The sequence below is a fragment of the Phaseolus vulgaris genome, chromosome 2 (assembly GCF_000499845.2).
Source record: "Phaseolus vulgaris cultivar G19833 chromosome 2, P. vulgaris v2.0, whole genome shotgun sequence".
Taxonomy (NCBI): Eukaryota; Viridiplantae; Streptophyta; class Magnoliopsida; order Fabales; family Fabaceae; genus Phaseolus; species Phaseolus vulgaris.
The window spans coordinates 2,659,173-2,684,906 of record NC_023758.2 but is presented as its reverse complement, the minus strand read 5'-3'; the positions used below and the strand labels follow the sequence as shown (position 1 = coordinate 2,684,906).

Here is a 25,734-nt window from a genome sequence, read left to right as displayed (position 1 = left end):
ACCAATAACAACTAAAAAAATGTTAATTATTAGATTCCCTGCAAATTGTAGAAGTCAGCAGGCGACTGAATGCAGCTCTCCACACGTTAAACAAGAGCTTGATTGAGTGTATACAACGAAGCATTTGGTAGCCATAAGAATAAAGGCTCATTTCTGAGTATCAACCCACGTCCTAGCCTACAACAAATATTAAGAAATCTAAAAAATACAACAACCTAAACTTTTGTAGTCAACCTCGCCGTCTAAAACATTCTCCAGTACCATTGTTATTTTCATGATTCTAAATTATGGTCCCAATTCCTATTGCAGTCACCACAATCCTTGATATTGCAGAAAAATACATACTAATGTGAGAGGAGTTGTTGTCATGGCAATAAAACAATTGCCAAATTTTTGTAAAAATTGTTTGTCATCTGTAATAATGTGTGCTGAGATTTCATGTACGAAGAAATTCACACCTATCGTATAGACCGATGGACAACTCTAGCCCCCATTTTAAGCAAAAGAGTTAGAATAAATACTATAAACTCTTGTGAGATCTGCAGAGCTGACAGTCCATGCATGACCTTGCAATGCAAGTGGAAGAACCGTATTTATTTCCTCGCAACTCTCTTCCACTGCTGCAGCCTCTCTTCGTCTCCCCTCTTTCCAGAGACTCTTCACTAGCAACTCTTTGGTGGCAGAGTCAGGCAATAAACCAGAATTCTTCATGTCTTCAAATAGCCTCCATGCTAGTGCAGCTCTATTTGACTTGCAATAACCTTGGATTAATACCTTAAACAAATAAGCATCTGGCTCTAGACCGCTCTGCCTAACCATTGCAAAGAGCTTTTGCACTGTTTTTATGTCCCCAAGCTGTGAAAAGTAGAGCATTAGGCCTGAAAATGTCTGGATATCTGGGCAAATACCATTTAAAATCATGTCATCAAGCATATCCAAGGCATCGGAGTTTCTTCCACACTTCGCCAATGTTCTTAGAAGAGACGAATACAGCAGCATCAGGTTAACATTTGATATGGGACCGCAAAGAATTCGATCATCATTGAAAACCTTCAAAGCAGCATCAGCATTTTTTGAAATCCCATAAAAGTCAATGATCAGCCTGATGGTGCTGAATGGTAGTCTCATTCCCTCCATTCTGATCTTGGAGATGAGTGTATTAACCAAGTCAGTACGTCCATGGCGTGCTAGTAGGGTCATGATTCTTTGTACCGTGTATATGTCATGAATAAATCCACTTTGATTAGCAACCCAGCAGAAGAAACTCCATGCCGCTTCTGGTGTTTTGAAGTTTCTAAGCATCTTGCAAACCAACCTTGTTGTCCATACAAAGTTAGCACCCTCCAGTGCTGCTACCTCATCAGGACTCCAATTCCGCAAGGCACTGACCAAAGCCCGTGGGTCTAGCCACGGTTTTAAATGAACTCCATCAACAAGATCACATTGACTAGCATCATTTATATTCTCATTTTCACCCTCATTCTCATTCTCATCCTCAGCCTCGTCACCACTATCAATAGAATAACTTACTCTCCTGATTCTCTCATCTGGCAAAATTCCTCGCAATAATTGCTCCTTATCCTCAAGAATTCCTTCCTCCTTCATCTGCTGCAGCAACAAACTCACGCCTCTACTAGGAAGTATTCCATCAACCTGCATTTCATGAACTAAAATTCTCACTTCATCAAACCTTTTGCTACCTACAAAACCCTCAAGCAGAACGGAGTACTGCTTCAAAGTGCGTTTGACCCTCATCAAAGGCAACAGGTTAAAAACTTCCAATGCTTCTGATAACTTCCGGGACTTCACAAGGTGCTCGATTATTATAGTGCAGCTTCTGCAATTCGGCAGAGACCCCTCATCAATCATCCTCTGAAAAACTCGTACAGCCTCCGAGTCTCTTTTCATTTGAGCATAAAGAGCCATAACAATGTTATATGATTCAGTGCAGAGATGGTTGCTCTCCAGTGTATACTCTTCCCACACTTGAAGAACAGTGTCAAGGTCCTTAGCTGCAGCATGCCACTGCATGAGATTCATGAAGCTGATCCTAATAGTGCCGAATCGGTTGGCTCGGATAGCATCAATGAGGGATTTGAGCTCGGAGCATCTACCAGCCTTGGCAAGCACAGTTGCAAGTGCATGGAGTGTGTGGTGGGTGTGGGAAAAACTGGAATTCTTTTCGAGGGCATGGACAAGGGAAAGAGCAGAATCTGCAGAGGGGGCAGAGCGAAGGGCATGAGTGAGCACGAAAGAGTCAAAAAGACGGTGGTTTATGAGAGAGGGAAGGGAAGAGTTGGGGTTGTTAGAGCGTAGAGTGAGTCTAATGGAGTCAATGAGTTTGGCACGGTGGAGGTAGTGAGAAACTTTTGTGAGAAACGGTTCACGACGACGGGCATAGGAACGAGATTGCACTTGCGAGCTTAACCTGTTCAAAAGGTTAACCTCGCAGAAGAACGACCTCAAGTGCATCCGCATTCAGCACTGCCAAGGTCGTTTATGCTTACGATTCATAATCCAGGAACCGTTTGTATTCTTCGTTGGGTGACGCAATTAATCAAACACTTGGTGTGTGTGTGAGCGCGCGTGGATGAGCTGATACACTGGCAAATGAATTACAAAAACCAGGTTCTGTGGGCTCAAATCTTTATTTTTCAATTGGTGAGCTTGAAAATCAAAGCCTCTTTTACCCGGTCCAACGATGGTGGGACGTTACCGCAGTGTATAGATTGTGTATGTATCGAGGGTAGGGAAGAAAAGTAGGGGAAAAGAGTGAAAAGTGAGATTTTTTTTAATTGAGTGAGAGTTAGGAAAAATGTTTGTACTATATCTGATTAATGTGATAAGAAAAAAAATTAAATAATACAATAAATTATAAAAACAAAATTAATTTAATTTTAATAAAAATGGATATTAATTAAAATCTAAAAATGGTTAGTGGTAAAGTAATTAATTTATAAATTGAAAATAATATTTAATTTTTTTCTTGAATTTCATAAAAATATATGAATCTAAAGAATAATTAAATTTTAATATAATTTTAATTTATATTTTAATATTCACTTTACAACGAAAAAATCTATAAATCACTAAATCAAATTAAGTAAAATGATTTATGATCTTGGTTCCAACAATTTTTTTCCTAATCTGTCTTGCCTTTCTTCTTCTGTTTCAATTGCTATAATTAAGTCTTCTACACATTAAGTTTACTACTATAATTTATTTTATTTGGAGGATGATGAATTATGCAAGGTTTAGGCAAAGTATTAGTTTGAAGACTGTCATATACTTTGTTAAAAAGCTTCATTAGTTATCAAGTAATGCCTCTAAAAAATCTATGCATGTTTTCTATTTTGAATTTTTTGGTATTAACGGTTGGGAAAATTTCTAATTCCATTGAGGTTTTTTTTGGAGTTTTCTTTTTTTGGATAGGATCAAAATTAATACAAATAGTTTTGTCATGTTTGTCCTGATGTTGTTGTCTGAAAGAAAATTGTGGTGGATATAGAGAAAAAGTAAATGACTATTGTTTTGATATTTGAAGATAATTTTAGTAATGTAAAATAATATTCTTCTGTTAACTATCACTCTAATAAAAGAATTAAGAGTTGTCCTCTATAGACATAACCTTGATGTTTCCGATATTTTTTTTATTATTTATAATTATTATATATATAATTTCTTGAGTGAATAAAGAATCTTTAATTATTATGATTTTTATTATACTTATTATCATTATTATTAATAATATTTATATTATTTATAATTATTATTAAATATTAATAATATTATTAATATTTTAAATATTAATAATATTTTTAGTTATTTTTAATTAATTTGAAATAATTTACATCCGGATTTTATCAGTGTATAACATTTTAATTATTTTTTAATTAAATTTGAAATAAGTTACATACAAATTTTATCCGTATGTAAAAGTCTTTTAATATTATTAATATTTTTAATATTATAAATGATAATAATTTTATTATTATTAATATTATAAATATTACAAATATTATAAATATTAATAATATTTTTAGTTGTTTTTAAAAAAATTGAAATAAGTTATAAATATTAATAATATTATTAAATATTGTTAATATTATTAAGTATTATAAATATTAATAATATTTTTAGTTATTTTAAAAAAAAATTGAAATAAGTTATAAATATTAATAGTATTATTAAATATTGTTAATATTATTAAGTATTATAAATATTAATAATATTATTATTAATAATATTATAAATATATTACATATTAATATTTTTAGTTATTTTTTAAATAAATTGAAATAAGTTATATGCAAATTTTATCCGTATATAACATTTTTAGTTATTTTTTAATTAAATTTAAAATAAGTTATATACGAATTTAATTCGTATGTAACAGTTTTTTTTAATTAAATTTGAAATAAGTTACATACAGTCTGTGTGTAACAATTTTTTTTAATTAAATTTTTAATACATTATATACGGATATAATTAATGTGTAATTTTTTTTAATTAAATTTGAAATAAATTACATACAAATTATATCTGTATGTAATAATTTTTGTTTTATTTTAAATATATTACATACGAATTAGAATTAGTATGTAAATATTCGTATGTAACATTGAATTTACATACGAATTTTTATCCGTATGTAATAATCTGTATGTAATTCCAGAACTTTTTGCAGTGTTTTTTTTTTCTAAAATATAGGAATGAGAGTGATAATAATGGATATGGGTTTAGAGCAAGGCTAACTATGACACTGATGGTGAGGAATCTAGGAGTAAGGGTGTTGAGGATGAGCAGACTGATGGTGAGGAGGGATGTCCATGAGTCTGATGGTGAGGAAGGTGATGTACACAAGTGTGATGGAGATGAGGGTGATGTACACGAGTGTGATGGTGATGGTGATGGTGATGTACACGAGTATGAAAATCTTCTACCAAAAGTTAAATGTTTACCCTTCTAGTGTGCTAGCCTCTTTCTTTTTTTATCAGTAATGAATAAATAAAATAAAATGAGACACTTCAAGGGTGTCCCAACCCTTATACAAACACTTTAGGGGTGTTTCAACCCTTATACAGAAAGTGGGCAAGGCCAACCTGCTCAACACCTAACCTATAAGCATTCTTCAGAGTCTACATACCATCAAACCAATCCTCAATTGAAAGGAATAGTAAGCCACATCAAAAGAAATCAACAACTACCCTATCTAGGTCCTTATAATTAGTCTTTAGTCAAAACAATACATACAAAAACATCCACTAATACAACAAAAAATATACAAACACATTTACAAATTAAAATCCCTCACCCAGAAACAAAACCCACAAAAACCACTAAAAAATGAATCCGCTTTCTTCAAAACCTAAAGAAACTTTTGCTGCCTACTAACCTGCCTGAGAGTTGCAATACATGTTCATAGCCCACCACAAGAAACATAAACGAAGATTGATTCTTTCCTTCAAAAAACCAGAAGCTATCTTAACTTGCAACAAACCCCTTTGGTGGCCAAAGACCAAAGTTAGTAGTACCCAAACCATGAACAAGAGATAACATATGATACAAAAAATATACACACTTACCTACCGACCCACAAAAGTTCCCCCCCCCCCCCCCCCCCCGCACAACCCAAACAACACCGTTCAACTTCGCCCTTACTTTTTAATTGATTTCAAACAAGCCTTTGGGTCCATGCACCATTGGACATAGGTAAACGAAGCACCATGTACTTTACTTGTGAGCCATGTCTGTCCACACCTTGAGTTGGGCCATAGAAAAAAATCAAAATAGTCCACTCAACCATTCTTAAAGATAATAGAATTCCCTTGATTTCAGATTTTCCCAACCACAACAATCCACATACACCCCCAATACCTGTTTGTCTTATGAGAAGCTCATCCCAGATAGAACTGCATGAAATGGGATCTAGCATCTCAATGGTAGACTATATCCTCCCCAACCCACTAGCCTCTTCCTTTATAGTGTCCCACATCTTTACCTTCCCCATATTATCCCCTATTGAAATTCCTAAATATGTAAATGAGATTAACATATTTTAACAGTTTAGGATATCAACAAATTGTTGTAGTTGATTTTTATTTAGTCAAATGTCTCCCAACTTACTCTTATAAAAATTAATCTTGAATCTTGATATCTTACAAAACACCTTAACGCACTTTCATTGTTAATCTATTTTCAATATTTCTCTTCCATATAAAAAAGGTGTCATTTGTAACATACATATTTCTTACTCTATTATCCCAATTTTCACTACATTTAACATCTTTGATATCTTTGCTTACCTTATAATTCTAGCAAAAGACCCTTGACTATATTGATAAAGAGGAAAGGCCCTAGAGGGTCCCTACCTGATGCCCTTAGTTGGTGTAATTTCATCTTTGGGACTTCCATTGACTTATACTAATATAGAGGTTGATTCCAGCCATGTTATAATCTAATTAATCTATTTCTTTTTTACAAATGCCAAGTTTTTCTAGCATATATTCTAGCATATATAGTATAAAAATTCATCTAAGTTATAGGCCTTTTCAAAGTATACCTTCAAAACTATCACACTCTTTTTCTTATGTTTTATCTCTACAAGTACGTGAACTCTAATTTCAAATTTGTGAACCCAAAACCTTCAACCTAAAAACTTTTCTCCCTATACGTCACATATGCTTGACGGACTGGTTCTCTGCTGACCCTTGCTTGATGACCCTTGTTTGAGTTGTGGAGACAAACCTCACTATGTGAACGGTTAGCCTGGAGGTTTAGTTTATGATTTCGTATATTAGACTAAGAACATGGATTGCGGTGGAACTTTGGATTGTCTTGCTTTTTGGGATTGAGGGATTGAGGTGGGAATAAGGATTAGGGTGACTGAGAAACAAGTTAAGTTAGTCGCACACAAAGTCTGGAACGTTCTTTTATGAGAGTAAAAGAGAGGAAAATATACGACAATCCTTAGAGTTAGAGTTGTATACAATTCTTGATGTGATGAATTTAAAAATAACTAAATATATATATATATATATATATATATAAATAAAATGATAAGTTTGGAATTAAATGATATGAAAAAATATTAAAATAACAGTATTGAGAGTTGTAATGTATTTGTATAAAAAATGTGAGTTGTTACTTGAAAGAATACTTTGACAATCCTAAAAAATTACACTCACTTACCAACTAACTTTAATAACATAATAACATATATTACAATTTTAAATAAAAAAATAAAAATATTTTTTTTACCGGAGTGTTGAGAAGGCCGACATGGATGGTCGAGAAGGCCGAATGATTCCCTTAATCCAAACACTACCCATAAATTGACAATTAATTGTTACTAAGTCAGGTTAGTGGTAGATCATGATTGAGCCTTCTTTTGGACCCAAGAGCATATCTATGACAGCTGAGACTCATCCAAAAGGTATAAATACCATATGAGACTAAGCGCCAGGTAATTTTTTTACTCTCTCAACTCACCTGTATTTTGGACTTGAACTAACTTGATTGTCGGAGTGTCTTTACTGGTTCCCCCACTCATCTTGGTGAAAGGAAGAACTAATCAGAGACCATCGCATCTGGAGACCGAAAAGACCAAAAGACAAAGACAGAAGAAGTCATTATAGGAGGAATCTGAACTTTCTAAGAACACTTTTATCGTTTTAGTAGTGTAAAATGAATGTATTTTATCTTCTAACAATATTAAAGTATTCACCAGTTTTATAAAATTATAATATTAACGGATTGGCTAAGCTCTAAAATATTAAAAAATAATAATATAGGGAAATTATTCTTAAAAAGTTATCAAAATAAATAATGTGAGTTTAAAACACAAACTTCATAATTTAATAATATATATATATATATATATATGTAAAATAATTTTAGAGCACTTATGATCAAGACTAATTTTTAATAGTTTATAACCCATATTTTTTCAGTGAATTAAGTGTTTATTTACATTTAAACTACTTGGTGTATAAATATTAAATAATTGTCTTTTTATATTTTTATTTATTTAGATGTATATTGGTTAGGATATCTTAACTGTTCTTAAGAAACATTTATTTATAAGTAAAAGAAAATAAAGTGTGTGCGCTCCAATAAATTAATATTTTAATTATATTTAATTTATTTTTTAATTAAAAATATTATTATCTTATTATAATGATTTGTTAAAGTATATGTGTTTTACTTTTTTATATTAAAGAAATCTTTTAGAAAAAAACCTGCTACTCTACTTATTTTATAAGTAGTACGAAGAAGGACTTACGTTGGTCTTATCCATTAAAGTTGTAAACCTAAATTTTGAATACACACAATTGAAAATAAATTTATTCTGAAATCAAATAATATAACATATTCAGAAATTCAAACCATATTTTGTAGCCAATAATAGTAAAGCCAAACATCTAAGCCGACTAGTATACTATGAAACCAATAACTTACGGCGACAAACACGCAATCTCAAATAATAAATAAAGCAATATTTCCATTATTTTAAGAATAATTGTTTTTTTATTTTGCTTTTTTGTGTGGAAGGTTGACTTATATGCTATTTTTGTCAATAACTATCTTGTTATCCTTCTTATGTCATTTTTCATAATTGTATCCATTTTAAAAGTTCTGTAATTGGAGTGTGGATGTAGATTGTAGTTGACGATCGAGTCATATTAAATCATGTATTGTTTATTTTCTATAATTAATTTATAATTATGTGTTGTTTCTACGTGTGTTTTACCATATTTTCCAGGAGCTTATTAACTGAATTCAAATATGTATATATTTCCCTTCTTATACGTAAATAAAATATAAACAAGAAACTTTTCAGAACGGAAAACATAAAATTCTTGGACACAAGAAAGCAATTTACAGTGCTCACTGCATGTTATAATCTCACCCACCATAATGATATTATCAGTATAAAATATGATTGATAATAATAGTATAAAGTTTAATCCAATTTGGTTAAAAATTAATATAAAAAAAGTCTATGATTGGTAGCATTATATTATTCCTCCAATTTCCCGACAACGACTTAACTAGTATGGCCCCATGTTGAAGCTTGCACTGCATCAAGTTCATAATTCACACAAAAACATTACCTAATTTTTAGGATCAATAATAGCTTCAACACGCATTGGAAGTGTAGTTGGTGGGTTGTTGTAATTATTGTGGGTGATGATATTTTGAAACTATTATTTTTTTATATTTTCTTTTAATAATAAAATTATTGCTATTTTATTTAAAGGTTTAGTTGATATTTATTTTTATTAGTCAAATATTATATTTTATTATTAAAAGAAGCTGTAAAGTGGATGCTAAGACAAAAAAAATGTGAACATGAAAGGAAATTTTCTCCATATTTATATTCTTTTATATCACACGTTATATATATACTTATAGGTTGCCATCTTTTTTTATATAGGTCTTAAAACTTTCTCCTACTATATCAAGTATTGATAAGACTTTTGAAAAATAATACATGCACACCTCACGTTAGTTGATTTTGAAGACAGAAATATATCTATCTATCTATATATATATATATATATATATATATATATATATATATATATATATATATATATATATAACTTGATGTGAACAGAAAGGACAATAAAAAGTGACAAGTTTATTTCTGATAGATGAAACGGTAATCCCTCGTCAAGTGCAGTTAATATTATAATGGCTACTGTCACTGGTGCAGGGAGGGATCGTAAACAGTAGGAATCAAGCACAACACGCCCTTCCTTCTAATTGTTAATCCAAAGTTTTCTGTCATATCCAAATCCTGAGGTTTGATCCCATTTGGAAGTTTCCAGTTGAAATGATAAAGTAATAGAGCTAGAGGAAGCATAATGGAGGCTAAACCAAATGACATGCCTGGACACATTCTTCTTCCTGCCCCAAATGGCAGATACTCGAAGTTGTTCCCTTTGAAATCAGTGGAACTACCATCAAACCTCTCTGGCATAAACCTCTCAGCATCATCCCAATATTGAGGATCTCTTCCCATTGCCCATACATTTACCATGATTTTAGTCTTCATAGGTATTTCATAGCCATCAATGATGGTTGCTTCAGAGCATTCTCTAGGAAGCAACAAGGGAACAGGAGGATGCAGTCTCAATGTCTCTTTGATCACCAACTTCAAATAACTAATTTCCTCTAAATCACTCTCATGGATTATTCTCTTCCCTTTAAATGCTTGTCTTAACTCAGCTTGTGCCTTCTCCCTCACTGTTGGGTTTCTCATCATTTCTGTCATGCTCCACTCCATGATCGATTCTGAGGTATCAATTCCAGCAATAAATATATCCTACACAGTATCAAAAATTATTACCTGCTCCTCTCACTATACTTTCTTCACCTTTCACGTCACAACCCAAATTTTCAGTTTAAGAAAGAAGATTAATAAAACTGGATTATAGATCACAAGAAAATCGACTAAAACTATAATTATATAACAATTTCTCCAACAATATAAAATACTACTCAAACAATCGTGCATGGTATTGACTATTAATCTATGAAGCTCAGACACTTATCTTATATAGACGTATCCGTGTCGGACATACGTATCCGTGTCGGACACACGTATCAGTGTCGACACTCATATGACACTTATTGGTAAAGTGTTTAATTCAAAAAATATTTGTTGTATTTTTTAAAATTATAACACGGTTCTAACACAATTTTAAAAGGTATAAATACAGTAATTTTCTAAAAACTCAAATTTATTGTATAAATTTTTATTATGATTATAAAAATAAGGAACAAATTCTTTTGAACTAGTCATGAAAAATATCTTCTTGCTCCCAAAAGAATCTGAAACATACTTTTGCACATAAATATTTATTTTCAATTTATATAATTCAAAATTATATAATATATAGATCCGTGTCCCCATGTCCTACATTTTAGAAATTATACATATCTCTGTGTTGTATCAGTATCTGTATCCGTATCTGTGCTACATAGCTATTAATACTAAAATTTTGATAGCTAATTATTAAATGCAAATTTAGAAATTACTTTATAAATTTTTATTAATAAAAGAAACTATTTTAAATACCAATAATTTTTTTAGTTTATAAAATGGTATTTAATTTAGTCAATTAGTATTTAATTATTTTGGTCATTAGAATTTGTTTCTATTTAGTAATTTTTTTAAGTGTATTAATTAAATTATATATTGTTTTAATCAATATAATAATTAATTATTTTTTATCTTTAAGATTTGCTTTTATTTAATAATTTTTTTAGTATATTATATTAAAATTTATTTTTTAGAATATGTCTTTGTACATAAAGTAGAAATTAATATACTAAATTAAAAAAAAACTGAATTAATTTATCAAGACAAATAATTTAAAAAATTAAAAATTAAAAATTTTAAGCATTTCAAATGTCAAAATTCTTCATCGAAACCCAACCTAGGTATTTAGACGAAAGCATAATTAATAATACAATGGATGATTAGACAAAAATCTTATAAAGAGGACAAACATTTCGAAAGAGTCTTTTATTTTGAGACAAAAGAAATGAGTCTAAAATTGTTTAAAGGATCATTATTCACTACATATGTTTATCAACTTTAGTAAATTACGATTTGTTTGAATGGTGAGATTATTATCTTCATGTTTTTGGTCTTTCTAGATTTTAAAAGCCATAACTGAAGTTTGAGTAAAATTCGAAACAAGTTTGCTAAATATATATAATTTATTAAATAATGATAGATAAAGAACTAATATTTATTAAAATATTATATTAATTCAAAACATTGCTATTATTATAAAATAATTATGAATTGATGGAATGAAAAAATTGTAAAACCATCATCTTCCTAATTTATTTATGGAGATAGGAATTCAGGTGAATTATGTGGGCAGTGGAAATTATAGATATAATTTTGTGGCATTAATTGACTCACCGAAACCATAGCTTTGATGTGTTTGATGGTGATGTTGATCCCGAGGCTCCCACTTTTTTGGACTCTAAGAAGAACATCAACAAGATCCTCCTCTTCTGCTTCCAGGGTTCTTTCTTGCACTCTGGGGAGCTTTTCCTCATGTTGAGTAACAATGTTGTCGTAGATCCTATCAAGCCGCTTCTGCAATTTCTCCAACTTGGACCTTTTACCAGTTAGAACATGTATGAACTCCATGGAAGGAAACAAATCAGTGATGTCAAGTCCTCCAAGATGTATCGCTAAATGCTTCTGCAAAGACTCAAACTCGTCTTGGTCCCCGCTCATGTTCCCAAAAGCTGCCTTGAACACAGAAGTGCTTATGAGGTTGGAAATTCTGCTGGTAAGGTTGATTTCTGACCCCGCGGATGACTCAATTGCTTCTATGAACTTTGCTGCGGCTTGTTCTCTGATAAAAGAGAAAGACTGCACCTTCTTGGCGCTAAGAAGCTCTAACTTGCTTATTTTCTTCATCTGCCTCCAGTAGTCACCATATGGGGAAAAAGCAATGTCTAATCCCCCATAGGTGAAAATCTGAGCTGGAACAATTTTGGGTCTCTGAGCAAAAGCAACATCATGGGTTTTCATTATCTCCTTTGCCATCTCGGGGGAGGATGCAATCACTGCTGAAATTTGACCAAGTTGAAGGTGCATGAGAGGGCCATATTTTTTGGCAAGGTCTCGAATAGCAACGTGTGGAAGTGAACCTGCTACTGCTAGTTGATGCAGGTTCCCTATGATAGGTAACTTCCTTGGGCCAGGGGGCAGTTTGTGACTAAACTTTGGCTTGAAATATTTTGCAAACCAAGGCAACAACAACAATAGAAGGAAGGTAATACCCCAAAAGGAGGGTTCATTGATTTCCATGGTACCTATTAGCTATTGAAAGAGGCTCTTTAACTCTCAACTCAAGTTGTATGTGTACGAGGTTTCATTAGTTGCTGCCATGCTGGTTTCTATTTATAACATCTTATGTCCTGTTGACTATTAAGACTTGAAATAGGAGAAATGATGAACTTGTATTTTGAATCACCAAAAAAATTATATTTATGCTCTGACAAGTAACAATTAAGAACGAAACTTTGTCAATACACAAAGATTAATCTACTTACTTTTTCCAACGACGTTAAACACATGGAAAATAACAACAACATTAAACACATGGAAAATAATTGAGTTCCTTGAACATATTGGTAGAGTTTAAAATTTCCTTATTGAAGAAGAATTTACATATTTTTTCTGCTTAGCTAAGAAAAGATAAAATACTTTTTTTTTCTTTAGTTTTTAATCTTATACCGGTTGGTACCTGACGAGTCAGTATCGATTTTGGTGATTGACCGACTATATCAAGAAATATTTCAAGATACTTAATAAATGACAATAACGACAATCACAATAGCTCTTATGAATTATATTTATGTCCCTGATTATGTGGGAAGTATCTCCGACAAATCAGCTAAATATTGATTAAGTGAAAGATGATACATATATTTTTCAGATATACCAACATATCTATGTACCAATATATCTCCCTGTAAATCAAGGATCACGATACACATTAATGGACAATTGATATTCAGTCCATCACAACAAGGACCCATGACCAACACTATAAATAAACCATTTCCAGAGGTGTAAGGTACGTTTTAATCAATTTACAAATATGCACTCTTTACACAGAGTATTTACTTGATCGACAGAGTACATTTTTTGGTCAACCCGACCGAACACCAACAATTGAGGAAGGAGACTCGAAGGAAGGAGACTCGAAGGAAGGAGCGAGGAGATCACCGACACTTTAACAATTGTACAACCAGTTCACGACTCTTCAGAAACTAATAATTTCTTCAAGCCTGGGGCAAGTGTACTGATCGATACCGGACGAGCCAGTCTCGACCTTGGTGACCGACCGTGTCAAGGAAACAACATTTCAAGACACTTAATAAATGACAACAACGACAGTTACAAGAGTTCTTTATGAGTCATATTCATGTTTTGGATTATGCGGGAAATATGTTCAATAAATCAACTAAATACTGATTAACTAAAAAATGATACAAATATTCTTCAAATATACCACTATACCTATATATGAATATATTTCCCTATAAATCAGGGATCACGATACACATCAATGAACAATTGATATTCGGCCCATCACAACAAGAACTCGTGACCAACACTATAAATGAACCATTTGCAGAGGTGTAAGATACGTTTTAATCAGTTTACAAATATACACTTTTTACATATAGTACTTACTCGATCGTTAAAGCATCTTTTTTAGGTCAATCCCGACCGAACATTAACAAATGAGAAGAAAAACTCAAATAAGTGGGGAGATTACCGACACATTAGTAATTATACAATCAGTTCCGGTTAACTATACAGATACAAATCTGAAAAGCTTTGTCAATTTAAATTTTTAATTCTCGGTTAGAAAAATGATTTTAAAATTTAGAATTATTATTAGGCTGCATTTTTTTAATTAAATCAGAATATATATGTATCTTATGATTCACCTTAGAAGTTATTGACTTTCCATTATTTATATTGAGTTTTTTTTTTTTTTTATGCAAAGACAAAAGTTCAAAGAGATGAATTGTCCACGATAAAATTTCAAAGTCACGTGCCTAATTATTTTGTGGTATGGGATAATCATACCAAATTACTTGCAATACGGTTATCTTTTGGGGAAGAACAACACTTATAAAATGTATATTTAGGACACTCCTTTTGTTTTATTTATCTATTTTCAAGATATCCAGCGCAGTGGAAATTTTTTTTACGAAATTCAGAAAAAGAATTTGTGGGGTTTGAGAAACGACGGAAATAAAATAATATATAGGTTAAATGAAACAAATATTTCTATATATATATATATATATAATTTTGGAGGTAAACCAAATTTTATTTTTGGATAAAGTAAAAAAAGAGAGAATATTAACTGTGAAAGCCGTGGAGGAAAGCCCTTGACTCAAAGTATGGGAGCTGAAAAAACTTAAGAAAAGAGTCCAAATATAATTTATGGTGATGGAGGGATTTCATAATGGTATGCGAATTTGAGCAATATTAGAATTGGTTTGTGTAGTGGTTAAGTTGAAAGGTTGACAGGTCGTCAATATAATGAAAAACTAAATTAAAATAAATAAATAATAAAATCAGAAAACACTGAACCAAAATTTAATACATAGGTTCAAAATATTTACAGTAAAAATTCAATTAAATCAAAAATTCAATAAGTGAGCGCTATAAATAAGTGATATGCTATAAAGGTAAGTAAAGTGATTTTTATCTAATAATTAAGCAAACTGATTCTGACTTTATCATTAAAGCCCTTTGCAGATACACACATCCACCCGAGAGTTGATTCTAAGCCTAGAAGTCGAGAGTTGAACCTGACCAAGCAAGATAAGTGAGAGTCTTTATCATTAAAGCCCTTTACAGATACACACATCCACCCGAGAGTTGATTCTGAGCCTAGAAGTCGAGAGTTGAACCTGACCAAGCAAGATAAGTGAGAGTCCATCCCACAACCGAGAACTAACCCAAACCCAAGATAGTGAACCTTGTGACCCAAAGTCCAAGACAACAGTGAAAGTCCAAGACACTGAGAAGAGGAGAAGAATACTAATTGTTTTGAAGGCCCTGTAAGCACATTTTGACGTCCATCGTGGGACTGAGAAGCAAGTTAGTTGAAGAATTAAGGAATGATGAGTTGAAGAGATGATCAACCACGAGGACAAGAAGATAATCCGATTGACAACTTTAATTAAAAAAAAAAGGGACAAATTGTAGATTTAATTGATGTTGTTGACAACTTTGACTCATTTTTTCTACATTTGTCCATTTGTGTAATATTGAAAGTAAACTGCACTATTTTTATCAATTTTCCAAATTTGTAGCATCCTATGAAAAATATAGTGGCTAGGTAACTATTATGCATCATAGTTCCCTTTCAAGACCTATTGCACCATACTACATCATGCTATAGCTTCCCTACACACCTCTGTGCTGCAAAGAACAGAGGTAGAAAACACACTAGAGTGGCACACCAGCTGAGCCCCAAGTTGCATAAATAGATGCAAATGGAATTAAACTAACAGGACAGTGTTTGCTATGCCAATTATATAAAACCAGATCCGTGAGGCTCAAAAAACACCAGCATAACAGATTCCATGCTTAGCCTGCAAATCCTCAAACTTCAGCTTTTCAAACACCCACTAATGCTATTTCTGCACAACCCAGCTTAGCGAAAGTCTGAACCCTGGCTCTTCCCTCATGAGAAGCTGTGTTAACTTACTTATGGCATCTCCTTCCCCATTCTTCTAGGGAAGTCCACCTGTCAAGGCTTCACCACCGAATAAGACTCACCTATGCTCACCCCCTTCCATTGCAGATAACTCTTGATGCATTAGACAAGGTTAAAGTGCCAATCTGAAAAAGAGTAATTAAAAGTTCTTAGTTTATGTTTCATCCAAAGCTACGACCAAATTCTATTTGTGTGTAACATGTGCTAATCTCAATCCATTTAAAACATAGAACCACACTCCTTTAGCAATGATACCTTCTACACGTATAATTCACACAAAAACATTACCTAATTTTTATTAGGCTCAATAATAGTTTCAACGGGCATTGGAAGTGTAGTTGGCGGGTTGTTGTAATTATAGTGGGTGGTGATATTTTTGAAACTATTATTATTTCTATTTAATAATAAAATAATTGTTATTTTATTTAAAAGTTTTTGTTGATCTTTATTTTTATTAGTTAAATATTATATTTTATTATTAAAAGAGGACAAAAATGTGAACATGAAAGGAAATTTTCTCCATATTTATATTCTTTTATATCACACGTTATATATATACTTATATACGTTGCTATCTTTTCTTATATAGGTATTAAAACTTTCTCCTACTATACCAAATATTGATAAGACTTTTGAAAAATAATAAACGCACACCTCATGCTTTGATTTTGAAGACAGAAATATATGTATCCATATATAACCTGATATGAACGGAAAGATACAATAAAAATAACAAATGACAAGTTCTGTAATATGAAAGTGTGAACCATTAATTATATTTTATTTCTGATAGACGAAACGGTTCTCCCTCGTCGTGAAGTGCAGTTAATATTATAATGGCTACTGTGACTGGTGCAGTGAGGGATCGTAAACAGTAGGAATCAAACACAACACACCCTTCCTTCTAATTGCTAATCCAAAGTTTTCTGTCATATCCAAATCCTGAGGTTTGATCCCATTTGGAAGTTTCCAGTTGAAATGATAAAGTAATAGAGCTAGAGGAAGCATAATGGAGGCTAAACCAAATGACATGCCTGGACACATTCTTCTTCCTGCCCCAAATGGCAGATACTCGAAGTTGTTCCCTTTGAAATCAGTGGAACTACCATCAAACCTCTCTGGCATAAACCTCTCTGCATCATCCCAATATTGGGGATCTCTTCCCATTGCCCATACATTTACCATGATTTTAGTCTTCATAGGTATTTCATAGCCATCAATGATGGTTGCTTCAGAGCATTCTCTAGGAAGCAACAAGGGAGCAGGAGGATGCAGTCTCAATGTCTCTTTGATCACCAACTTCAAATAACTAATTTCCTCTAAATCACTTTCATGGATTATTCTCTTTCCTTTGAATGCTTGTCTTAACTCAGCTTGTGCCTTCTCCCTCACTATTGGGTTTCTCATCATTTCTGTCATGCTCCAATCTATGATCGATGCTGAGGTATCAATTCCAGCAACAAATATATCCTACACAGTATCAAAAATTATTACCTGCTCCTCTCACTATACTTTCTTCACCTTTCACGTCACAATCCAAATTTTCAGTTTAAGATAAAAGATTAATAAAACTGGATTATAGATCACAAGAAAATCGACTAAAACTATAATTATATAACAATTTCTCCTACAATATATGAAATACTACACAAACCATCATGGTATTGACTATTAATAGTTAATTAGGTCAGGGATATTGTATCCTTAATAATTTTAGAATGACGTGTTCCTTTGAATTTGATTACAAACTTATTTAATTTCTAATGTTTTACTCGTTCTATTTTTAAATATAATACATATTTATTCAATTAATAATTAACAAAAAAGGAATATTAATTCTCTGTCCTACATATTTTATAGAATAAAAAAAAATGATTAGTAAATTGAGTAATTTATAATATATTGTAATGTGTATTGTTATATATATTTTAAATTATCCTTAAAATTATTGGGGATTAGTTATATAACTCTTTCCCACTAAACTACTTTTTACCGAAATAAATAGTGTACGGAAAAGAAAAATATGTAAACTATATATATATATATATATATATATATATTTGTAAATTCCGATTTGTTTGAACGGTGAGATTATTATCTTCATGTTTTTTGTCTAGATTTTAAAAGCCATAACTGAGGCTTGAGAAAAATTCGGAACAAGTTTGCTAAATATTACACAAACTGCATAATTTTGTGGCATTAGTTGACTCACCGAAACCATAGCTTTGATGTGTTTAATGGTGATGTTGATCCCGAGGCTCCCACTTTTTTGGACTCTAAGAAGAACATCAACAAGATCCTCCTCTTCTTCTTCCAGGCTTCCTTCTTGCACTCTGGGGAGCTTTTCCTCATGTTGAGTAACTATGTTGTCGTAGATCCTATCAAGCCGCTTCTGCAATTTGTCCAACTTGGACCTTTTACCAGATAGAACACGTATGAACTCCATGGAAGGAAACAAATCAGGGATGTCAAATCCTCCAAGATGTATCGCTACATCCTTCTGCAAAGACTCAAACTCGTCCTGGTCCCCGCACATGTTCCCAAAAGCTGCCCTGAACACAGAAGTGCTTATGAGGTTGGAAATTCTGCTGCTAAGGTTGATTTCTGACCCCGCCGATGACTCAATTGCTTCTATGAACTTTGCTGCGGCTTGTTCTCTGATAAAAGAGAAAGCCTGCACCTTCTTGGCGCTAAGAAGCTCTAACATGCATATTTTCCTCATCTGCCTCCAGTACTCACCATATGGGGAAAAAGCCATGTCTATTCCCCCATAGGTGAAAATCTGAGCTGGAACAAGTTGGGGTCTCTGAGCAAAAGCAACATCATGGGTTTTCATTATCTCCTTTGCCATCTCAGGGGAGGATGCAATCACTGCTGAAATTTGACCAAGTTGAAGGTGCATGAGAGGGCCATATTTTTTGGCAAGGTCTCGAAGAGCCACGTGTGGAAGTGAACCTGCTACTGCTAGTTGATGCAGGTTCCCTATGATAGGTAACTTCCTTGGGCCAGGGGGCAGTTTCTGACTAAACTTTGGCTTGAAATATTTTGCAAGCCAAGGCAGCAACAACAATAGAAGGAAGATAATACCCCAAAAGGAGGGTTCATTAATTTCCATGGTACCTATTAGCTATTGAAAGAGACTCTTTAACTCTCAACTCAAGTTCTATGTGTATGAGGTTTCTATTTATAACATCTTATACCTACTTTTTTTTCTGTTGACTTTTTGTCGAGTTGACTATTAAGACATATTCGGGAAAAGCTGACTTACGACAACCATAGGATGGTTGCTTAAAGGGATGTCTCATTCTACCATAAAAATAATATTATATGTAAATTAATTTTAGAGATAAACAATAATTAATTATTATATTAATTAAATTAGATATTAATTTTTGATTGTTGATTAGATATCAAATTAAAAATTAAGTTTTTTATTAATAATAAAAACTATTTAAAATATTAATTTTTTATTTATTTTATATAGTAATTAACTTTTTTTATTTAATGATTTTTTTTTAATGTTTGTTGAGATTTTAAAATTTGAATATAATTTTGAGACTTTTATATTTATTAAATATATAACCTTTTCTTCTTATTTTAAAATAAATATATTTATTTTTTTATTATTTTAAAGAAATAAACAATTTTAGTTTTATTTTGAATTTTTTTGAACTTCAATTGAAAAATTTAATTAAAATATAAGAAATAATTTTAAACAATATTGAGAATTCAAAATTTTGATTTTTTTTAAATAGAAAACCAGATATATTTTAAAATAGACTAAACTTACAGACTGAATAGAGAATCAAAATTATATTAAATCTACATCAAAATCAATGTGTTTAGTCTCCGTATATACCTTTCAAAATCGGTGAATTTAGTTTTCACGTACTAATTGAATTAGTTATTTTTTTTACTTGTGATCTGTGACTGTCTATCATTTTTATAGTCAAATGTATATTAATTGGTTAGTGTTTGAATATGATATAAATTCAAATAATTGATGATTCTTGAATACTTGATTTTGGAGTTGGTCTAAGGTTTGAAATAGGAGAAATGATGAAATTTAGGAGTTGGTTTAAGCTTTGAAATAGGAGAAATGATGAAATTGTATTTTGAAATCACAAAAATATTATATTAATTATGATGTGACAAGTAACAATATTAAGAACGAAACTACTTTGTCAATACACAAAAGATTAATCTACTTAATTTTTCAAAGTTGAGTTCCTTGAACATATTGATAGAGTATAAAATTTCCTTATTGACGGACAATTTATATATTTTTTCTGCTTAGCAAACATAAGATAAAATATTTTTTTTCTTTAATTTTTAATTTGAAAAGCTCTGTCCATTTAAATATTTAATTCTCTGTCAGAAAAATGATTTTAAAATTTATAATTAACTTTTTTTCTCAATTAAAAATTAATTAAATAAAAAAAATACAATACATAAGTAATCCAACTCTTATATAACATCTTCAGCATAATTTCCATTCTTAAAAAACCTATGCCACCACCTGAGTTAACATAATTTCAAGATATCTGCAAAACTAAATTCTAAAATGCCTTCTTCCAAGACATATAAACTATGCGTGTCCCTCCAAGTATTTACAAGCCTATACTTGCAAAATGGAGAAAAACATGGTTCCCCAAAAAACCTGCATAATTCTGCCTCTCAAATTCTAATAATAGGGTAATAGAAACCACACCTACGTTTACATCGTCACGACCTACACTAGTCATGGAGCTTAGCTTCTTCTTTTATAATTTTCCAAATGACCATGATGAAAGAGATATGTGGAAAATCAGGGAAGAATCAAGGATATTTTCATTTCAAAGAGATTAAATGTCATAAAACAATAAAACAGAGGTTTGGTTTTGGTTTTGTTAAATTTCAAAAAGTTGTCAATGCAGAAGTATTGAAAAAAAAAGGTTAAATTTAATATGGATAGGAATGTGGAAACTGAGGCCAACATGCCAAAATAAAATATAGGAGGAAGGAGGAAACGAGGAAGAAGTGGAACAATATTCACAAACCAGAACAACACCGGAAACAATGGAGGAAAAAAGTGTAGAACACGAGAGCTTTGATATTTTAAATTTATGATGAATATCAAATTTATGATGAAGGTCGAAGATCTGCTGTTTTTTGGTTTGGACTTAATCTAGGTGTAAAATTCTTATGTAAGAGTTTAGGTATTCCTAAAATATCTCAATTTAAAAAAAAAATATATATATATATATATTTATTTATTTGATTGATTGAGTTAATCCATATCTGCATTCATTGTAAAATAACCAATAACCACCTTTTCAGCCTAAATAGTGTAAAGATTAGTAGTAAACACACCATATCTCACACCCTATGAGATCATCACCTTACATAATTAGCATTCCAAGCATAGCATCATGCAGAACAATAAAATTTAGAATTATTATTAGGCCTGCTTCTTTTTTTAATTAAATCAGACTATATCCTTTATGTTTCACCTTAGAAGTCATTGACTTTCCATTGTTTATATTGAGTTTTTTTTTTATTTGATGCAAAGACAAAAGTTTATCTTATTATTTGATGGAAAGACAAAAGTTCAAAAAGATGAATTCAATCCACGATAAAATTTCAAAGTCACGTGCCTAATTATTGTGGTATGGGATAAGCATACCAAATTACTTGCAATACAATCGGTTATCTTTTGGGGAAGAACAACACTTTTAAAATATATATGTGTGTATGGATAAAGTAAAAAAAAAAAAGAGAATATTAACTGTGAAAGCCGTGGAGGAAAGCCCTTGACTCAAAGCATGGGAGCTGAAAAAACTTAAGAAAAGAGTTAAAATATAATTTATGGTGATGGAGGGATTTCATAATGGCAGAGTTTGAGCAATATTAGAATTGGTTTCATACGAACTTAATACGAAAATATAAATAAAACTTTCTGATTTTTGGATGATATATGGTTAGGAATAACTTTGCTCAAAATATCTCAGGTTTTACAATAACTCTAAAGAGGTTACCGTGTCAAATCTTGGAGAGTGGATTGATAATAGATATGTGTGAAATTTCGTATGGGGAAAAGATAGAAAATCCATCAACTTCATCACTTGATGAAAGATATATAAGAGAAGACACCAAGTGAGATTGAGGAGGTTGGATGAATATGGAAGGGGAAAGTTCTTGAGGGATATACAGTCAAATTAGGATATGAGATGATGTATATCTCATATTCATTCAATCTAATAAAATTATTAAAAAAAAATTATAAAGTAATTTATTTAATTAGCTATTAATTTTAAAATCTCAATGAATACTAATCTAAAAATGTGTTTATAAATTTTATTGATAATATAATTACTTTAAATACCAATAATTTTTTAATTTTTAAAATAATATTTAATAATTATTTTTTGTTTTTAAAATTAATTTTTATTTAATGATTTTCTTGTATATAAATACGATAGTGAAAAATTAGGTAGGAATAATTTAGAGAGTATTTAGAACTAGATGAAGATATTATGTTTAGAAACACAAATATGTAAGACACAATTAAGGATTGATCATGGATCACCAACAAAGTTACATAAATAATATTTTTATATTAAAATTGGTGTCTTTGCTTGAAGATGTGTATTTTATCTGCATAAAGTTAATTAATAATACAATTAAGTATAAGTTTGAGACAATTGTTACCTTGTAAAAATTGAGCTTTTGGTATTTTGATATTAATTAAGTTAGACATAAATTTAAACTTTGAGAACTATTGTATTTCCTTACCAGCCCAATGACATCATACATCAGCTTCAGAGAGAGAAAAAGTGGTGCAATTATATGAAGAAATCCGAAATAAGTAGGTTTTATTTTTGTATATATTTCTCTAAAGGCAAAAATATAGTAATAATTTAATAATACCAAACTGTGCACCCAACAGAAGTAGCTGGTTGGTTACATGTAAAAGTATTAAAAGACTCCACGACTAATGCATAGACATAAAGCAGAAGAAGCTTTTATTTTTCTCAGCACCAAATAATTTAAAGGTAAAAAGTGAGGTTCATAAACATGCACACCTCAAACAAGAACTCATGGATCATAAAGAAACGGAATCAAACGCAATTCATTTTCCCTGCCAACAACCAATCCGAAGTGTTCAACCATATCCATATCCTCTGGTTTCATCTTATTTGGGAGTTCCCAGTTAAAGTGATAGAGTAATAGAGCCAGTGGAAGCATAATGCTGGCTAAACCAAATGTCATGCCTGGGCACATTCTTCTTCCTGCCCCAAATGGCACATACTCAAAGTTATTCCCTCTGAAATCCACAGAATTACCTTCGAACCTCTCTGGGATAAACCTCTCAGCATCACTCCAATATTCAGGATCTCTTCCAAGTGCCCATGCATTTATCATTACTTTCGTCTTTTTTGGTATTTCGTATCCACCTATATTGGTTAGTTTAGTGCATTCTCTAGGGATCAACAAAGGAACAGGTGGGTGTAACCTCAACGTTTCTTTGATCACCAACTTCAAATAATTGAGTTCATCTAGATCACTTTCATGAATTGTTTCCTTTCCTCTGAATGCTTCTCTTATCTCACTTTGTGCTTTCTCCATCACTCTTGGGCTTTTCATAATTTCTGCCACCACCCACTCTAATACTGACGCTGAAGTATCAGATCCCGCCACAAATACATCCTGGTAAATATTTTCAGAAACATTTTGGTAAAATGAAAACAGAAATTGTATTTACACAACGAAATTCTACAACTTTCTCGTGATTTAAGAGACAAGTTTTTTTGCGGTATTTACTTACCAATATCAAAGCTTTGATTTGTATCGTCGTCATTTTGATGTCGAGAGTGTCGTTTTGTTGAATTCTGAGAAGAACGTCGACAAAATCTTCATCCTCTACTTCAACCCCGTCTTCTTTTGCCTCTTTTCGTTTTTCTTCATGTTCTTTGACAACGTTGTCTAAGACATCGTCAACCTGCTTCTGCAACTCCTCCAACTTGGCCCTCTTCCCAGTTATGAAATGTATGAATTTCAATGAAGGAAAAAAATCGACAAAATCAAATCCTGCCGCTGCTTCTATTACTTTTCGCATCAAAGGCACAACAAATTCATCTTGGTCCTTATTTTTTCCACCAAATGCTGCCCTGAAAACAGAAGCACTTACCAATGAGTAAATTTTAGCAGTAAGATTGATTGGTGAGCCTGCTGATTTTCGAATCGAGTCTATAAACTTTGCTGTCTCGTCTTCTCTAATGAATGAGAAAGACTTGACTCTTTTGGCGCTCAGAAGCTCCAACACACATATTTTTTTCAACTGTCTCCAGTGATCACCATAAGGAGCAAAAACAATATTCTTTCCTCCATAGGACAAAATGTCACCAAAAAGAAACTGAGGCCTCTGCACAAAAGCAATATCATTCGTTTTCATAATTTCCTTGGCCATCCCAGGGGAGGATGCAATCACTGTGGACATTTCACCAAGTTGGAAGTGCATGAGAGGTCCATATTTATGAGCAAGCTTGTGGAAAGCATGATGAGGAAGTGAAGCTGCTCCTGAGAGTTGATGCAGGTTCCCTATGAGAGGTAGTTTCTTTGGACCAGGGGGGAGATTGTGAGAGCCATTAGGTTTTAGCTTGTAATATTTTGCAAGCCAATTCAACAGAAAGAACAGGGAGATGGCAATAACCAAGAAGTAGGTTTGAGCTTCCATGGCTTTAAAAGTTTATACTCTTTCAAGTGTTTGTATTGTTTGCAAAGGGGAAGCTCCTATTTATAGAATCTTCAATCCGCGTGGAAAACAAATGTCCTTTTCTTAATGGAAGATCAATAGTTTGGGTGGTGAAAGATTTGAACTACCGTTGAAATTCCATACCTGCTTGTTACTTTTTCTACATTTTACATAATATCTACAAAATATAAAATGCATTAAATACCCGCCAAAAAAGAAAATTAGAAAAATCAGTACGAAAAATAATCAATTTATATATTTTCACATACGTCTTACTCTTGTATTTCATTAGTCCCATATTCTTTCAATCTCTTAGTCTCTTTTTTTTCAACTCTTGTATAATGAGACGTGTATATATGCCAGAAAATCTTATTCCAAAGCTTTGACATATATACAGTAACAAAAGCTTTATCTGTTTTTTTTTTCTATATTTATATTTATGATGTATAAATGTTGGTTTTTTACTGCAGATTTAGTGCTGTTTTAGTGCTATTTTTACTGTAATTAAGATGTTTTTTTAAAGTTTAGACACGGTTGTTTTCAGGTTTAGTAGCAGGTGTTAAAGATAGTTTGTTTGAGTGTGTGACATTGTTGTTTGATGATATTTGTAGTTATTGTTATGTAGATGATCTCTTTAGTTTTAAGAATTTTCTTGTTATGTTAAAACAAGAACTTAAATCTTTATGTTTATTGTTTTTATAAGGG

At 31.7% G+C, this 25,734-nt stretch overlaps 4 protein-coding genes across 4 annotated transcripts; all 4 read right to left on the bottom strand.

The window, feature by feature from the left end:
• Positions 1-2,784, bottom strand: LOC137810177 (pentatricopeptide repeat-containing protein At5g66631). The gene has a single exon (XM_068611327.1). It carries the CDS (start codon positions 2,476-2,478, stop codon positions 496-498), a length of 1,983 nt encoding a protein of 660 aa, XP_068467428.1. The 5' UTR covers positions 2,479-2,784; the 3' UTR covers positions 1-495.
• Positions 2,785-9,629: 6,845 nt separating this feature from the next.
• Positions 9,630-12,916, bottom strand: LOC137809583 (cytochrome P450 71D8-like). The gene is made up of 2 exons (XM_068610697.1): positions 11,948-12,916; positions 9,630-10,333 (listed from the first exon to the last, which is right to left on the bottom strand). The coding sequence occupies exons 1-2, from the start codon at positions 12,848-12,850 to the stop codon at positions 9,710-9,712; spliced, it is 1,527 nt and encodes a 508-aa protein (XP_068466798.1). The 5' UTR covers positions 12,851-12,916; the 3' UTR covers positions 9,630-9,709.
• A 4,040-nt stretch (positions 12,917-16,956) lies between these two features.
• Positions 16,957-19,466, bottom strand: LOC137810176 (cytochrome P450 71D8-like). The gene is made up of 2 exons (XM_068611326.1): positions 18,508-19,466; positions 16,957-17,765 (listed from the first exon to the last, which is right to left on the bottom strand). Exons 1-2 carry the CDS (start codon positions 19,408-19,410, stop codon positions 17,136-17,138), a joined length of 1,533 nt encoding a protein of 510 aa, XP_068467427.1. The 5' UTR covers positions 19,411-19,466; the 3' UTR covers positions 16,957-17,135.
• Positions 19,467-23,140: 3,674 nt separating this feature from the next.
• LOC137809582 (cytochrome P450 71D8-like) lies at positions 23,141-25,032 on the bottom strand. The gene is made up of 2 exons (XM_068610696.1): positions 24,103-25,032; positions 23,141-23,984 (listed from the first exon to the last, which is right to left on the bottom strand). Exons 1-2 carry the CDS (start codon positions 25,009-25,011, stop codon positions 23,373-23,375), a joined length of 1,521 nt encoding a protein of 506 aa, XP_068466797.1. The 5' UTR covers positions 25,012-25,032; the 3' UTR covers positions 23,141-23,372.
• Between the last annotated feature and the right edge of the window lie 702 nt (positions 25,033-25,734).

Excerpts from the sequence above, each read along its gene's own strand:
- LOC137810177 (XM_068611327.1), bottom strand. The coding sequence starts at position 2,478 with ATGCGGATGCACTTGAGGTCGTTCTTCTGCGAGGTTAACCTTTTGAAC.
- LOC137809583 (XM_068610697.1), bottom strand. The coding sequence starts at position 12,850 with ATGGAAATCAATGAACCCTCCTTTTGGGGTATTACCTTCCTTCTATTG. Across the intron at positions 10,334-11,947 it reads ACATCAAAGCTATGGTTTCG|GATATATTTATTGCTGGAAT; the intron begins GTGAGTCAATTA and ends GATACTGTGTAG.
- LOC137810176 (XM_068611326.1), bottom strand. The coding sequence starts at position 19,410 with ATGGAAATTAATGAACCCTCCTTTTGGGGTATTATCTTCCTTCTATTG. Across the intron at positions 17,766-18,507 it reads ACATCAAAGCTATGGTTTCG|GATATATTTGTTGCTGGAAT; the intron begins GTGAGTCAACTA and ends GATACTGTGTAG.
- LOC137809582 (XM_068610696.1), bottom strand. The coding sequence starts at position 25,011 with ATGGAAGCTCAAACCTACTTCTTGGTTATTGCCATCTCCCTGTTCTTT. Across the intron at positions 23,985-24,102 it reads AAATCAAAGCTTTGATATTG|GATGTATTTGTGGCGGGATC; the intron begins GTAAGTAAATAC and ends AATATTTACCAG.